This window comes from Lampetra fluviatilis, chromosome 16 (genome assembly GCF_964198595.1).
Source record: "Lampetra fluviatilis chromosome 16, kcLamFluv1.1, whole genome shotgun sequence".
NCBI lineage: Eukaryota > Metazoa > Chordata > Hyperoartia > Petromyzontiformes > Petromyzontidae > Lampetra > Lampetra fluviatilis.
The window spans coordinates 10,796,967-10,814,918 of NC_136290.1; the positions used below are offsets into that span (position 1 = coordinate 10,796,967).

General features: G+C 49.5%; 1 protein-coding gene across 1 annotated transcript in view; it reads right to left on the reverse strand.

Moving 5' to 3' along the window:
- The window catches only part of NELL1 (neural EGFL like 1), a 114,110-nt gene extending 96,419 nt beyond the window's left edge, over nt 1-17,691 (reverse strand). The window contains exons 1-2 of the mRNA XM_078863702.1: nt 17,521-17,691; nt 12,521-12,649 (exon numbers count right to left, since the gene is read on the reverse strand). Coding sequence (XP_078719828.1) covers nt 12,521-12,649; nt 17,521-17,575 — 184 coding nt within the window. The 5' untranslated portion in view covers nt 17,576-17,691. The remainder of the gene's footprint in view (nt 1-12,520; nt 12,650-17,520) is intronic.
- Nucleotides 17,692-17,952: the final 261 nt, after the last annotated feature.

Genomic DNA, 17,952 nt, shown 5'->3' on the forward strand with positions numbered 1-17,952 from the left:
CGTGACCGCAACTGGGTTCGCGCGGCCAAAACGGAGTGCAAATGGTCACGGTTATTCTTGAATCCGCCTAGAATGTCACCCGCCTACCGCTTGCGTGAATGGTACACGCTCTGTGCGTCAGTACAATCCACGTGGTGCAAGAAAGAACAGTCAACATCGATACCGCGTCAGCGGCGAGTGCTATCGAGCCGGTTCTTCGGACCGCCGTTCGCCGACCCAAGATGACCACCAGCACGGCGAAGTACGGTCACAAAACCCCCACGGCCGACACCGGCTTTTGGAGGCTCTTATCCAGCAGTGGATTGAGAAAGAACCCGCCAGCTGAACTGTAAACACTTCACATTTTCTATGTATAATAGAACCGTAGTTCTATGTCTCAAGCTTCACTTGAAGCCAACGCTCTTCTCCAACGCAGTGGAACCTCATCTGCACCCCCTCGAGGAAACTGAATGCAGCAAGCGTCGATCAGCTTTTTTTATCGCAGTTTTTTGTGCTCATGTCAAGAGGAGACATTACATCTGAAAACGTCCCACCCTGTCACGATGCTTCTCGCACGTGGACAAGGCAATTGCGCGTCTCTCATTTAAAGACTATTTCTTGTCATTTCCGCTTTCAGTGGGAGATTGCATGTGCTACTTGGCCACGATGAATGTGAGTTCTTTGTGAACTCGACCCCTTTACCACGGCGGAGATGTCTTATTAGAATTCGAATCTTTCCTATGGCCACAAATTGTCCATGAGCTAAACGATCATGTCGAGCTACTGCTAGCTACGAGAGGGCTTCGGCAGATAGAGTTGGTGGATTTTTACTGATCTCCTACCGCTCCGTTGCAGGAGCACCAGGCCACAGTGGTTTACGAAATGGTCCGTAGTTTGGGTTGCATGGCCACATTCGCACTGCTGTGGGCTTTGTCTTTATATTATCCATTTCCGAAGGAGATGTGTGTAATGGGTTGTAGCGGAATTATATCCGATGCAATTACGTTTAAATGTATTTTGCTTTGTTACCACGGATGCCTGTTCAGAATCAGTTGCCCGGCTGTTGTACAAAAGGGAGGTACCGTGGTGCATGAGCACAGCAGCAACAAACTTTAAAAGAACACAAATATCGGTATTGCAGAGCGTGAGGTCCTTACGAGACATTTTGCAACAACACACAAGAATTAAAAAACAAAACAGTGCAATTCTAGATTTGAAGCTTCGTGACTGCAAGGAATCATCTTCTTAGGTTTTTCGGTAAAGTCACGTAGAAAGTAAAATAAAATAAAAACAAAAATCACGACGTTTCGGAGGCAACACATGACGGAGACATGTGTTGCCTCCGAAACGTCGTGATTTTTGTTTTTATTTTATTTTACTTTCTACGTGACTTTACCGAAAAACCTAAGAAGAAAACAGTGCAAATACAATTTGAGAACGAGGCGTGCCAGAAAAAGTTCGGTACAGGTGCAAGTGAGCAGCATATTTGAGTCCATCAGTAACATAAACACACGCAAACCGAGAAAGACGGCGCCTATCACGTGGGAGCAAAACAAGAGTTAGGTGCATGTGCAATGAAAGCGCTGTTGTGTTTTGGTCTACTTGGGAAATAAAGAGGGGCAGTGAAAGGGGGGGGAGGGGCAAGCTGTAGCTGAGCGTCAAGGGGATTCCAGCAGCCAGGAGAGAGAATCAGGACGATGATCGCAACACATTTTGAAAAAAAGGGACAAATGCATAAACGTATTAAAGATGAAAAGCACGCGACAAGCGGGTGGAAACCAAAGGAGAAAGAAGGAACGTCGCATCCGGAAATGTATTTTTTTATCTTCGTGTAAAGCTCGGTGCCGTCGCGGACAAAGCACACATTGTAGTCATTAATCGGGGTGAGGTGTGGAAGAGGAATGTAAATGGTACCCAGAATCGGTCCCTTGGTGAGAACGTATGTATATTATTTAGCAAAAGTGGGGGACATGGCCGTCTCTTTCGTGGCTCATGTAAACCCATCACATACACCGCATTTATATAAAAAGATAAAGGTGCAGCCCTGCAAGTGCTGGCAGAAGCGGCTTCAACTAGAGGAGGCTATAGAAGGCCCATCTAGTGGGTATGAGGCCTACCCTTTCTATGCCGGCGAATTATTTTGAAGACAAGTTCTCAATCTGCCAAATTCACTACTCCAGGGTGTGGCCATTGTTTGTATATCTGGTACTGTTATCGAACGGATGAACCCTGGATTGTCAATCCAGTGTTGTAACCTTTAGACCAAGGCAGCATCCACTACATACACGAATTGTAAACTATTTAAACTATTTTTTTTTTACAATTTTACCAGGCAAGGCCCACTGAGCTATTTTTCAGAAGCGACCGGCCACAACTGATAGCTTCTCAACGAAGTGGCTTTTCACGTGGACATTTATAGCAGCCAAACACTCTAAATGCCATGGAAAGGGCGCTATACAAATCATATATGAAATAGAATGTTTCTAAATGTGGAGGGAAAACCCGAAAGACCTGGATAAAAATCCACGTGACCACAGAAAGAACATGTAAACTCCAAATATACAGCAGCAGGCGTCAGGCTCGGGATCAAACACACGACCTCCTCCATACCAGGCGAAGCAGATATCATCTCACCACCACGGTGCCCTGCACTGTAGTACATGCGATTCGAAAAATGTATTGTGAGCTTAAGAATCGATATTAATCGATGTCAATCGATACATTGTTACGCCCCTAATGAAGAAGCGCTGCAAGTGAGTTGCTTTGCCCGTGACTGGCTCTCGCCATCGCCGCTGAAGATTTCCTCTGCCACACCCCACGTGCCACCTTGTTTACGGCTTTTCATTCTAAAGGAGAGCGAACGTGAGCCTGCTCCTAAAGAAAAACGACGCATTGAAATTGTTTTTTCACAATTGATGACTTCTAAGTATATGAAGTGAAACAGTTTATGCAACGAGCAAGCTTATTGATTTAGGCTGTGCCTAAAGGGACGCCTTAGCGGGCTGATTTAATCCTCACTCTGCAACGCTGCCGCGTTTGGTTTTCGCGGTTGTGCCGCTGTGTTGCTCTTCAATGTGCTCGTCAGTGCCACGTCCGACGTTCTAAATTCCACAGCCCGTTCGGAGCAAAAAATGCGACTTAAGAAGCTTCCGGCAACGCAGGGCGAAACGTCGGACATCTTGCGAAAACAACGCGGTGCAAACCCACACACGCAATGCATGGGAATCCGTGTCTCTCACACGTCACTTTGCAAACTACAAAACGCGAGCCACGAAAGATACGCGGAGGTTGCGTTTCCATTCGTCACGATGGCACGGGCGCCAACTGGATACATTTCAACTGTCATTTACACGTGCAATTAATATGAAACTGTATTGGATAGAAGCGACATACTTAGTCACTGGATGTCATTGGTGGAACTGTGCATCGATTCGTAGATTAATCTTGACTCGTAAGTTTATGATACATGCATATAATTGGTTTTGTAACAATCAATGTTTTTAATTCGTACATTTTGTATGCAATGGGTTCTGGTCACATTTACAGCCGATGAAGGCACTACAGTTCACCACGTGATGAATTCATAATTTATTCTTGAACTCTTGAAATTATAATTCAAGCGAAGATGTCCCCGCATTCATTAAATCGTAACTTTTATTTTGAACGCGCTTCTGAGGATTGTGTTTTAAAGCGATAACACACGACTCAAGATACAAATTAAAACAGGGCGTGCAATGCTCCATCACCGTAAAGGAAAACACGCACTTGTAATTACTGGAGAATGCGGCGCGACCCCTTTGTTGCTGATCGTATATTACATTTACGTGACCCCTGACACTACTCTAAAACAAATCTCCGTGATACTTTTATGCCTATTAAGACCCACACGAAGCGAATTGGCAACAAACAGAGGCCCAACTTTAAGCGCACGCCACTAATGAGAACAATCGCATATCCAGGTCCGAAGAGACACTTTCTACAACAACAAAAACATTATCCCGAGATCTCCTGGAAACTGCGCTACAATTATCGTTTCGCAAGCCATATGAAGGGAAAAAAAAGCATAAACAACACGCATAAGCACACACTTAGGAGCCAAATGTAGCCCAGAGCTCCTTTTAAAAGGCACAGCCCATAACGCTACACACCGCACAAACACCGGTGATGATGCAGCGGTGCCCACTGACAATTTCAGCGAGAATTAAATATTAACTCGGTCGCCATTTGTTGCGCGTTGTATAACGCCTGTCACATCGCCCTTCGTTTATCCAGGACGGCCACATTGAGTTGCAAGAATGAGTTTTTCACGAGGGCCCGATATTGGCACGTTTGGCCAACGGCTTAATTGAGTGTGTGTTGGCTTGCGGAGAGAAAGCAAAGTTCCTGGGGCAAAATCCCTGCATATCAAGGGATGACTCTCTCAAAGCTCCACACAGATTGATTCATTCGACTGCTACAACCCCATCGCCTGGCCATCTTGCAGCCCCAAAACCTAACGTACGTAGAATTTTCCACTGTCTCCCACCCACATAGTAACCAGCCTCAACCATGCCGAGCTCCCATTATCTGATGCAGATCTGATGCATTTACGACGATTTGTTGAAAATCACAGAGCCATTGTGAGAGTGAGATAATTTTAATAGCCGGCATCAGCCTGTGAGGTCAAAGTTGGTCTTCATATTATTTCCTAATTAACGCTATATGGCAAAACACAGCTCTTGTGATGACATTATAATAAACAATACAAAGGGTGCACTCATTTTCTATTCTGCTTTCTTTTATCTCGCTAAATCCCAAAACGCCCGTTCACGACCAAAAGCCAATGTGCCTTAAATGGAGCGGGAGAATACGAAGCGACACAGTGGCTCCCCTTTGCATCTGGAAGCAGGTTTTCCCCAGTGATAGCAGAGATGCAAAAGCAGGAGTGAATATATATGGTACATCTATGGGCAACGGAACACAATGAACTGCAAGCGCTGCAATGGGCAGCCGGTTATCAAAAAAAAACTATCTTAAGTGAAATCCAATGGACAAAAGTGGGCTGCTTAGCAATAGAAACATATGCATTGCCAGTGAATTAGGAGGCAATTAGGAGGCAATTCTAGGGAGGCAATGAAGTCTGAATTTAAAACCGTCGAATGGAAAAAAAATGCTTTCACAAAGTCAAATGCAGCTCAAAAACCCAGGGACAAAAAACAAATTCCTGAGGAGGGAGCTGGAAGGAACGTTGGGTTGCTTGGTCAATGGCCAGGGTCAACGGCGGCGTGGTGTATTCCGCAAATATGCCCGACTGTGAGGGCGGGCACAAACCGGCTTGAGTAGGTTAAACGTTGAGTTTTATAAGGGTACCACGGAGTGACCAGCCTCTCCCCACCCAGCCCCACCTCTCCCACCCCCCACCCAGCCCCACCCTCCCCACCCAGCCCCTCCCCACCCTCCTCTCCCCACCCAGCCCCACCCTCCCCACCAAGCCCCTCCCCACCCTCCCCACCCAACCCCTCCCCACCCTCCCCACCCAACCCCTCCCCACCCTCCCCACCCAGCCCCTCCCCACCATCCCCACCCATCCCCTCCCCACCCTCCCCTCCCCACCCAGCCCCACCCTCCCCACCCAGCCCCTCCCCACCCAGCCCCTCTCCACCCTCCCTTCCACACCCAGCCCCTCCCTGCACGACGGACGGACACAATAATCCCCTGTGGGCTGGTGTAACCAGGAGGTTCCTACCAGTATGAAAGCATCGTCAGACATCCTTGGCTGAAAGTGCAGACTCGCTATGTCTCTACACTACCAAACTCAGACATGGGCCACCCCTCCCTCGCTCCCTCCTCCTCCCGCTAACCATGAATTAATAATAAATCATCGCTTCGCTATTGACGCTGGACGAGCCACCTTTATACCAAATAACACCCGATTCACCCGGGAAGGTCTCACCGAGTCTCTCATTCAATCTTTCTTTCATGATTGTTTGGCATTTAGGAGGAAGCCAGTGTTCCTGAAGGACACCCTCGCATACCGCACGCGTCAAAGGGGTTCAAAGCATGCGCTCTGCACAAATGGACTCAAGAATCCTCCACCTCGCAGGATTTTGTCGTAGTCGTTGTTGCACGGAGGTGTGGACGCGGGGCGTACGGCGCGGAGTGTGATGAACGATCGATGAGCGTGTGTGTAAGTACGCGTCGCTCGAGTCCACGGCGGCCTCTGCGCCCGTCCGTTACGGTTCAAATCCTCCCTCTCGATCGCTCGCTTCGCTCGTGTGAAGGTGCCGCGTTTGGTCTTCGGTGCGGTGCGATCCGTGCACGTAGAGCGTCCGTCGCGCCGGATGCCGTACAACAGCGGCGTGACAAGCGCCGTCGCAGTCGATGGTGATTGATGCGCAGGCCAAAAATAAATACCTGGACGCATTCTAGAGAAGAGACAGCCGGTTCGAGGCGGCGGCGGAGGCGGAGAAGAAGCATTTCTGGAGTTCTTTTGTCAAGGCGCCCTTCCCCCCTTCCAACCCAGCTGAAATATACGTTCCAAGCATGGTGTTGTTTCATTCAGACGCTGTCTCCCCGACAGACCTGGTCTTCACCTGAGGACGGCTGCTTGCGTTGTGGCCGAAACGTCGTGAGAATTATTTTATTATGTTTTATTTTTATTATTTCATTACTTCCCTTCTACGTGACTTTACCGAAAGAACCAAGGAGATGAATCCCTGCAGTCACGAAAGCTTTAAATCGAAAATTTCTGGAGTTAATATGAGCGCGGCGTACCACCGCCCCTCCCGTTTCTACTCGTGTCTCTCTCTCTCTCTCTCCGACGTGACGCGTTGGGGTTTGACATTATTCGTCCTGCTGTTGCTAACCCTGGTAAAGTTTCAGCTGTGGGGGGGGGGAGCGGTGAGAACTTTACACGGCGACTTCACCTCCAGCCGCATCGCGTACGTGAATTTCGGCCGCGTTCATATTTAATGAACGGTGAAATCCGCGCGAATTCAGCCGACAGTGCAGCCAAATTGCTCTGAGCGCGCCGAATTTCACCGTATCTCGGAAGCCAAGCAGGGTCCAGCACGTGATCAGTTAGTTTTTGCATGCGTGACCACCACAGCTTGCCAGGTGTTGCAGGTATGAGGATGTTTATCAATTAATCCAATAATCAATTCAATTAACGCATCGTAGCACCCATTTACCAATGGGAGCCACAGTGGCGCGGTGTTAACTTCCTCGCCTGGTATACAGGAAGTCCTGTGCTCGATAGTAACCCTGATGCCTGCTGAATGTTTGGAATTTGCACGTTCTCCCCGTGGTTGTGTGAAATTGTCTCTGGGTACGCCAGATTTCCCTCCACATCTAGAAACATGCGTTAAGAGTATGTGGCTGCTGTAAATGTCCACGTGATAAGCCACTTTGTTCAGCTATCATTTGTGGCCAGGTCACTTCTGACAAAGAGCTATACGGCTAAGTGGGCCTTACCAAGTCCAGTATGTCATCACCATCACTCCACGGCAGCTTATAACAAATATAGTTCGTTTTTGTTTTAATCCCTAAGCATGCTTTGCTAGATCAGAGCACTGCATCCTCGATGCTTTGTGGCACGTGTTTTTTCAATGCACGCACATGTACACCCTGTTATTGTTTTTTAGTCAATCCACTGCTGGATGACTGTCCCACCATGCCTTGCGTGGCCGCGAGGGTTATGCGACCAGGCTTCAGCATGCCGCTCTGCTCACTGGCGGGCTGGAGAAGGTGTAGGGCAGAGGTCGCAAACGGGTTTTGATTCCTTACCCGTACCCCTACCCGGCCGCACCAGGGTCGCAAATGGGTACCCGTACCCGGCCGGGTACGGGTAGCCGTTCCCTACCCGTACCCGTACCCTACCCGAAATGAGTGACAAACGGTTACTCACCAGTGACTCACGGCCTACCCGTACCCGTACCCGGCCGCACCAGGGTCGCAAATGGGTACCCGTACCCGGCCGGGTACGGGTAGCCGGGTATCGGGTAGGGTACGGGTATCGGGTACCCGGTTGCGACCTCTGGTGTAGGGGAGGGTCGATGGGAGCTGCAGAACAACAAACGGATGTTACCCTCTGCTGCCCACAACGCATGTGACAAATCTGACTTTAGCGGCGCATGGCGGTCGCCCATCCGAGAAATCCAAAGAACTGGACAGACTCACTCCCGCTTAGCTTCCAAGCAAGTTCTGACGAGTTCGGGCGCGTTCCAGGGGTGACTTGGTCACAGCGCTCGCTCTCTTTAATGCGGCAATGCAACGGCGGGCGGAGGCTGCGCACTCCACCGAGCCCTGCTTCAACGGTGACACCGCAGAGGCCACGGTCCTCAGAACGGCACCCCTTTCACGCGGGCGAGGTGGGCGGGTGGGATAAATGATTCATGGCAGGTGCCTTGTTATGTGCACTTCGCGGACGCGTGCGCGTGGAAATCGCCACCGCAAGCTCAATGCTCCCAGCCCCCTACCCCTCCATATCTCTACCACCCCCCCTCCGCCCCCATGGCCCCCCACTCCAACCACAACGGAACACGCACTCTACTCACCGAGCGTGCAACCGCGGCAATGAGCTCTGATATAATAACTACAGCAGGGGGTGTTCCTCGGGCAACAACCTTGAGCCCAAAGGAATCCCACAGATGCCGTGGTCTGACTCAGAGAGCCTCGGGCATAGGTACTGAACGCTAACAATCCCATGGGTGGCTTGGTCTGAATCTGCGATAGCCTGGGACGAGTGGAATCGGCAACCAAAATAACAAGAAGAGACATTTTTGTTCGAATTCGGTAAAAAAAACTCACTATTTCAAGAGCCGCAACGCAATGTGGTGAATAGGAGACACGGTGGTCTCTTAATACATGACGTTACGAAGCAGTATTTAAAGAGTCGCACGCGGATCCAGAGCCACAAGTTGCCGACCCCTGCGTGGTAAACTGGACTCCCATCATAATCTGGACTCCCATGGTAAACTAGACTCACATGGTGAACTGGACTCCCATGGTAAACTGATCTCCCATCATAAACTGGACTTCCACGGTAAACTAGACTCACATGGTGAACTGGACTCCCATGGTAAACTGATCTCCCATCATAAACTGGACTTCCACGGTAAACTAGACTCACATGGTGAACTGGACTCCCATGGTAAACTGATCTCCCATCATAAACTGGACTTCCACGGTAAACTAGACTCACATGGTGAACTGGACTCCCATGGTAAACTGGCCTCCCATCGTAAACTGGACTCCCATGGTAAACTGGTCTCCCATCATAAACTGGACTTCCATGGTAAACTAGACTCCCATGGTAAACTGGACTCCCATAGTGAACTGGACTCCAATGGTAAACTGGACTCCCATGGTAAACTTGACATCCATGGTAAACTGGACTTCCATGGTAAACTGTACATCCATGGTGAACTGGACTCCCATCGTAAACTGGACATCCATGGTTAACTGGCCTCCCATCGTAAACTGGACATCCATGGTAAACTGGACTCCCATGGTGAAATGGGCTCCCATGGTCAGGGGTCAGTAACCAAAATAGCAAAAACAGCCATTTGGTACAAAACTCAATATTTCAACAGTCGCAATGCACGTGAATACGAGACGGTTGTCCTTAATAACTAACGTCCACGAAGCGGCAGTCCTTAAAGAGCTGCATGCGGCTTCGGAGCCTCAGGTCACTTCCGTAAAAACACCGAACTGTAAGAATTGCAAAGGGTGCCTTCGTCTGACTCTCTGAGCTTTGGGTAAACACATTCCTGCGGAGGGAGCTGGTAGGAACGTTGGGTTGCTCGGTCAATGGCCAGGGTCAACGGCGGCGTGGTGTATTCCGCAAATATGCCCGACTGTGAGGGCGGGCACAAGCCGGCGTGAGCAGGCTAAACGTTGAGTTTTATAAGGGCACCACCGGGTGACCATCCCCTCCCCACCCTCCCCACCCAGCCCCTCCCCACCCAGCCCCTCCCCACCCAGCCCCTCCCCACCCAGCCCCTACCTGCACGATGGACACAATAATCCCCTGTGGGCTGGTGTAACCAGGACGTTCCTACTAGTATAACACTGAGCGTTAACAATCCTCAAGTTGCCGGGTCTGAATCTGTGAGGATTGAACATTAAGATTAAACTCCAAGTATATGATGACAGTCGCCTTAATTTGACTCAGTGAGCCTCAGGCATTAACGCTCAACTTTAACGATCACAATGTTCTCTTAGTCCAACTCTGTGAGCCTGTCAGATGTTCCCCGACGACAACTTCCCTCTCAAAACTCTACAATATCCTAAACTGGTTCACACAAAATAAGCAACCCTACAGCCTCCGGCAAGTTGAATTGGATTTCCTTAAAACGTACAACCGCTCTCCGCACACGTCATGCAGCTGCGCTATTTGCCTATTGTGCGAACACGAAATCCATCGAGATGGCGAAATATTAACACTTCATGTATGAACTGTGCCTCTCTGCAGACTCCATGCACGGAAAGCAATGTTCTGTTGTGTGTCTTGGAGAACGGCACATGCCGTATGCGTGCGTACAGGGTGTGCATAAAGGTGTCATTCATTATTGAAGAATTATAATGAGACTGCAGTTTGAGCAAGGTCAATGAAACGATGTGCGCGCACACACACACACACACACTCTCACGCGCCTGGTAGTCCGCAGGCTTTCTCATACGAGTCTCAATTTATACGTAGGCTTTCGCGACCAACGCTATGATTCGTGGTGATTTTTTTTTGTCGACATTAGTTCGTGTAAAAATGGGCCGCAAGCCATCCTCCGCCCGACAGAGCCATATTCATGGAGTCACGTGCACACAGTGTTGGTGTACGGTGCTTTTTATGCAATATTTTGCTGTTTTTTCTTGGATTTTCTGTTTTCACATAGTTACTTTAAGATGTTTTCTTGTTCATGTTTTTGTTTGTTGCGGTTGCACCCGATTCAAGAGCCGAATGGCTCACAGGGCTATGCCTAATAAATGAAACTTGAAACTTGAATCGAGCGTGCCAAATGCATTTATGATTCTCTCTCTCTTAAAGCCTCCACTCTTCTTGCCTTACGAAATTCTCGTCATTTGCCCCTGCACTCCTTCCCTTCCCTCCCCTACCTTGGCGTGATCCCTAAGTGCCCTCTATGATTGTCACTGATTCCCCAATCCTTGCACGCACCTGCCATGTAAATCACCCTATTCAGCCATCGTTTTTAAACAATGTCAAGCGCCTTGAGTGAAGAAGGCACTTGACAGGCACGGTTGGCTACGCTTGGTGCGAAATAAGTTCAACCTACATACATGAAATCAGCAGAACCACCGATGTTGCAGAGTAATATCACGAAAAATGTGATATGTAAACTATTAAACTATTTTTTTTTATTTTACCAGGTGAGGCCCACTGAGCTCTTTTCAGAAGCGACCTGGCCACAAGTGATAGATCTACGAAGCGAATTATCACGTGCAAATTTATATCCAAATTTATATCCGCAAACTATTTTAAACACATGTTTCTAAATGTGTAGGGACAAAACCACGGCACCTGGAGAAAAATCCACGCGACCACGGGGAGAGACATGCACAATCCAATTATACAGAGGTCAGGTTTGGGATTGAACTCATTACCTCCTGTATATGAGTCTATATACAGTCTCAGTTGTTGAAACCTCCACGCGTCCGCTAAGGCACTTGCCAGACGCATCATGTCGAGATTTCGAAAGAGTCCCATGTGCTCCCCCCAATATCTCTGCTGCGATTGTTTCCAACGCTCCTGTCGACCGTGCTGTTGAGGATTACTCGAGTGTTTCATGTTTAATGTAAGCTCAAGTATATTAATGAATATGCTGGCAGCATTTCAACGATGCACTTCGAATGGCTGTCCAATTATAATGCATCAATAATGGATGAGACCTTTTGTGGAAACCCCGTAAAAGCAACGCCTTCGAGTAATGAAACCGGGCACGATTGCCCACGCGTAGTTCCACGCAAACGCCCGGCGATGTGGCGGCACCACGTGATCACAACACAACGCGACACGATTCACGTCCCATTGTAAGGCTTACTGATTGACGACGGCCTCCTCTCGCTCGGGTTGCTCGACAACGCTTCACCCACCGCGCTGGTTGGTGAAGGATCGAGATCACCTCGGATCGGATAACCACACGCCACTGACATTAACCGTGGCCTCGAAATCAAACCGAGGCTGGCGTGCACGTGGCTCGGCGCGCTAACCCGCTGCAACGCCACTGATGGATGACGGTTTAGCCACGTGGGTCTCGTGGTGAACAGCGATTGACGTGGTGGGTTCGTACTGCGCATCTGCCCATTGCGTAGTTTCGATGTCCTTCCATCCCCGCACCTCCGATTGACACGGTTGGCTAGATACGGTGCGAAAAAAGTTCAACATCCATACACTGCCCCATAAATGATTACGATACAAAGAGGCACGAACACTATACCCGTGCATCAATCAAATCCTGACGGCGTTGAATGGATTACCGAGACCAACGTAGCTGTTCCTCCAACACGTGTGCACACAGGAGCGGCGAGTGTCTTGTGGACTCCTCACCTTGGAAGAGGTATGCACCGCTGCTGGGGTAGAGGCCGTGAACCGGCTGCACGCCGTCAGTCTCGTTGTGGAGTCCCATCTCGGCCATGACCTCCACCTGCAGCGTGGAGTCGCCCGCCACCCCAAGTGCTGGAGCAGCGGCAGCAGCAGCAGCAGCAACAACGGCAAAGAAATGTGGTGACGATTCCGCGGCGAGTCGCAAATTAAGCAACAGGAACACTCAAAATCTTAGATTTTTTCGGTAAAGTCACGTAGGTAAAAAAGAATGAAATTTAAATTAATAAAAGTAATAATAAAAATTAAATAATAAATCACGACGTTTCGGAGGCAACACAAGTCTGCGTCATCAGGTGGGACCGTCACAGCTAGATTTACTTGATACAGTAAATCTAGCTAGATTTTTATCAAGTAAATCTAGCTGTGACGGTCCCACCTGATGACGGAGACTTGTGTTGCCTCCGAAACGTCGTGATTTATTATTTTATTTTTATTATTACTTTTATTAATTTTTATTTTATTATTTTTTTACCTACGTGACTTTACCGAAAAAACCTAAGAGTATGAATCCTTGCAGTCACGAAAAGTTCAAATCTAGAAGGAACACTCAAACCTGGGCCTTGTGGGGCACGGTTCTAGTCGGTAAATTAAGTCGAGAGATGATTTGCGAATGATGAGCCATGCTTCATTGACTGCACTTGGGACCCCAGTTCGATTCCTGGCAGTGAACATAGATTAGACAATGGCTATCTCAACCTGGCCTGGACCACTCTACCTGTCTGATAGGCGCATGGACTCGGCGGTTGTAAAGCCGAGTCTCTGGAGAAACACATGCCACTGAGACTTTCCGTGTGCGTGGTGCTTGCATCGCCACCACCATGACACCAGTGTGGTGTGGCACGCGTGCCGACTTTAATAGAACTTCGCTAACAGCCTATGCAGGCTGTGCAGCAGACTTGTCGTTGGGTGTTCTTGGCGTGAGATTGATTTTAAAACGTGTGAACAGATTAACGCGTGCACTCTGTACTTGAAGCATTGCCCCGATACATCAAAGTTCCATTAAGATAATTAAAGATGTCTAAATATAATGCGTGCCCGCCGCTGGTTCTAATCGCTTTCTTTCCACTGCTCCAGCCTCCTACCTGTGCACTTAACAATAATGTGCACGCTCCTGCCGTGCAGTGCGCCTGCTCCACTAATCAATACAGCGAAAAATATCAATCATGAACACATCAAAGGTATATGTCCATTAATGTAATTGATCATAACGCTAAGTGTTCATCCTCCATCGAATTCCAGCGGGGTTTTTTAGCTCGCTGCTAAAAAATGCAACTCGCGATGGGCATTTAATCATTTAATTTTAATTCCTTATATAACGAATATAAAAAGTTGTACAAAGGTAAAAGCGCAGCTCTGCAATTGCTCGCTTACGCAACTGCTGGCAGAAGAGCACCCATTAGGAGGAGCTCAACTGAGGATATTTTTGGGCTATTCTTCCACTCCACGTGGTCAATTGTTTGCCTGGTAGCTAGTCAACCTTGGACCTGGCATACTCAGTAGGTTTGAGCCTGGTTAATAGTTAGGACTTGAATGGGTGACCCATGAGGACGTATTAGGTGTTGTACAGGCGATTCTACGAGTTTTATTTGACCATGTAAGGCCCGCTGAGCTATTTAGCTCTTTTTCAAAGCGATCTGGCCACAAATCATGGCTCAACGAAGTGACTTACCATCATGTGGCAATTTATCGCAGTCAAATACTCCAAATGTGGTTAATTGATGGCAGTGATGAGTGGCGCCACCCCCTCGTTTATGTGGTGGGTATTCTTCGGGTGTTGTGATTTTATATCGCAGGCCAAACACGAATTAATTAATAACATTGGCCACAACATCACAACGCAGGACTCTCCTCCTCCGTCAGCAGTCCTCCTGCTGTGTTTGTTTCACCCGATGACGGTTGCTTGTGTTGCGATCGAAACGTCGTGATCTATTCATTTTCTTATCTACGTGACTTTACCGAAAGAACCAAAGAGCATGGTCTCCTGCAAGTATTTAGCCTCAAGAGAGGCCTTTCTGGGTAACTAATTGGCAGTATGAATATATTTTTGTAAGAGCAGCAGGGCAGTGTTATTCGCAGCACGCTATGGACATGCATATCTAAGTTCGACTCGTGGCCACGGGTCGTGGCATATGCTGTGCCATCCACCCCAGGAGTGTACTGCATTGCCAAAAAAATTTAAATACTAAATTGGCTCTCACTCTTAATTACGGATACAGTCGCCAATCACCAAACGGTCTGCCGTTGTGCGTGTCTAGTTTCCCAATCTTTTGTTGCCAAATCACGGGGCTACAAAGCCACCTGGATAAAACGACGCGCATCTACGATGAGCCCCGTCGCTTCAACGCATCAAGTCCCGCGGCACATCTTCTACAGTGCACATGCATAATCCACTTGAGAACGATTCCATGGCGATGCCCAAGGAACCTGCCACCCACGTGGATACGGGTCGTGCCGCCAGTGGGCTGCCTAAACGCGGCAGATTTTCCATGCGGGAGCGGCTTCAACGAGTTATATTCGGTGATAAATTTCCGGTGTTGTGCAAGTCCGGAAAAGAATCCATGAGAAATGAAGCTCCGTGCATTTATTTATTTATATACATACGGTACGTATGAAGCATTCGTACAGCCCCTGTTTGTCAATCGATTCACTGTTTTGGATGAGGGCCTTTCCCCAAGCCGTGCGGGTCACAGGGACCATGCTTTATCACGATGGTCACTGTTGGGTGGATGATGGCGGGGAGCGTAGAAGCACCGTACAACATTGCATTTTATTGCACACCTCTGCTGCCCGTAACGTGTCCTCCCCACTTACTATATTATCAACACCCGTGTAATGCGGGGCGGTCGCCCATCGAAGTGCTGACCAAACTTGGCACCCCCGATTTAGCTTCCGAGGTGTGGCGAGATCGAGCGCATTCCAGTTGATTTGGTCATGAGCGTGCTGTCGCTGTGAGCCACTATCCCCGTTACGCACTGCACACTGGTACACGGACTGTATTTCTTCGACTGCGCAGCCTCTGTCGAGTTGCGCTGTCGTCGACGTCTGACGTTTCGCTGCGCGTGCGGGGAGGCTTCTCCGGGACGTGGAGCGAAAAACGTCGTGGACATCACGTCGAGCAAGCCGCGTGGGTGCAACCCGAAGGTGCGCGATAGTGCGAGACTCGCCGTGGACACAAAGACAAAGATCCCCCGTATAGGCTGAACAGACTGTTGCGCCAAGTGCTGTTAGCGAGCACCTATGAAGGCCGGCACGGCACACGAGGAGGTGGGTGGCCAGCACTACGCCCGACCGCCCTTGTCTCCCCAGTGGCGATGTTTTTACACACCGCGCCAGGTACTCATTTGAGGCTGAGTGGACCTAGGGGAGGCCCAAGACCGGTTTACAGTAATCGTCACTGGTGTTGGCCGTGAGCGGGAATCGAGCTCGGGTCGACGGGTTCGTAGTGCAGCGCGCTAACCACTTACACTACCGCTCCACACGCACGTGCACACACACGTACACACACACACACGTGCACACACACGTACACACACACGCACGTACACACGTGCACACACACACACGTACACACACACGCACGTGCACACACACGTACACACACACGCACGTACACACGTGCACACAACAACAACAACCGCCATTCGCCACTAAGTGGCGGTGACGTCACCACGACGCTTGTGCCAGGCCATGTGCACCTTGAGGGCACACACACGCGCGTGCACACACACGCGCGTGCACACACACGCGCGTGCACACACACGCGCGTGCACACACACGCGCGTGCACACACACGCGCGTGCACACACACGCGCGTGCACACACACGCGCGTGCACACACACGCGCGTGCACACACACGCGCGTGCACACACACGCGCGTGCACACACACGCGCGTGCACACACACGCGCACAGAGACGGCGACGGAGATTATACTCGACACTCTTGAGGCAAGGTGCCGAGAGAATAATCCGATGCACCTTGTGTGCGCGCTGATGATTAATGGGGGGTGGGGGGGTTGGGGCATTAACAAAGCACTGAGCAAGGGCTGCTTTACTGTGCCGTGGACTGTTTAATGCCGTGAAAAATCACGACTGCTGTTGTTTTACCGACCGCACATCTACTTAGTCGGGACTCGCCGTTCGCCTTCCCTGACAGTTCGCGGCCAAGTTGCGTGCGCAGGTGATACAGATAACACAACAGATGAATCAAGACGAATCGGCGGAATCATTGGATCTACCTCCCCCCCTCCCACCCACCCGCGTTGACGCGCAGCGCAGCGATTAAATAGATGAATAAATATCTCTCCGTCATTCTCACCGCACATTTTTTTTTGTTCATTCTAGTCAAACAGTCGATCGAGGATTCCCAGACCAATTGTATCCAGCGGCGTTGGTTCTGAGCACGCGAATCTTCGGATCGATTTTCACATTCAGTTCCCTTCTCGTTATCAGGTCAAAGCTTGTTAGGGAAATTATGTTTTGCGTTTGCCAGATGCTATTGACAGGAGCACTCCATATACAAATCGGAGCCCTAGGTCAACGCAAAAAAAGCAATCGATATTGCATGTTTAAAAAGCACACACACCCGTTATAGTGGAGCGTTGAGTAACGTAAGCAAACACAAGTTTACTTAATATCACGTAAATTAACATCTACACAGAGAAAGAAACAGAATTAGGTTTGCTCATTCGCACGCGAAACCCACATCACAGAGCAGCTAACAATTACAAAAATAGATATTCTCCAACACCCCTGCATTCACGTTTCAACACCCAAGGTATTCCTGCATTATAACGCGCATCACAACTGAACGCATCCTCTCCATCATCATCATCATCAACAGAAGCAGCAGCAGCTGCTACACATAGCACAACCGCATCAGTGTTAGCAAACGGTACTTAATTAAAAGCGCATCACCACCACCACCATCATCCTCACACTCACCTGCGTGCGCTGACAGGAATACCCTGCACGCTAAAGCAAGAACCAACACATCCATGGCGATGATGCTGCTGCTCCTGCCTGTGCGAATCTCTGTTGGCCGTGAGCGACTACGGTAGCAAGCTAGCAAGTCTGCCAGCGCAGTGAGCTGCGCGAGCACAGGGGCTGAGATACCCCGGCAGGAGGAGGAGGAGGAGAGAGGATGGAGGGAGGGTCTGTGGGAGGGAGGGAGGGAAGGATGGAGGAGAGGAGGAGGAGGAGGAATAGGGGGAGGTTCAAGCGCGCATGAGGTGTCTCCTACCGCACACCCGGCGTTCGCTACGAGTGGTCAACGGCTGATAGCTCTTCCCGAATGCTCCGGGAGATACCATCTCCTAGGCAGCAGTAACTCTTCCCCCCCCCACCCCCGCCTATCTCTCCCAACAAGCATGCAAG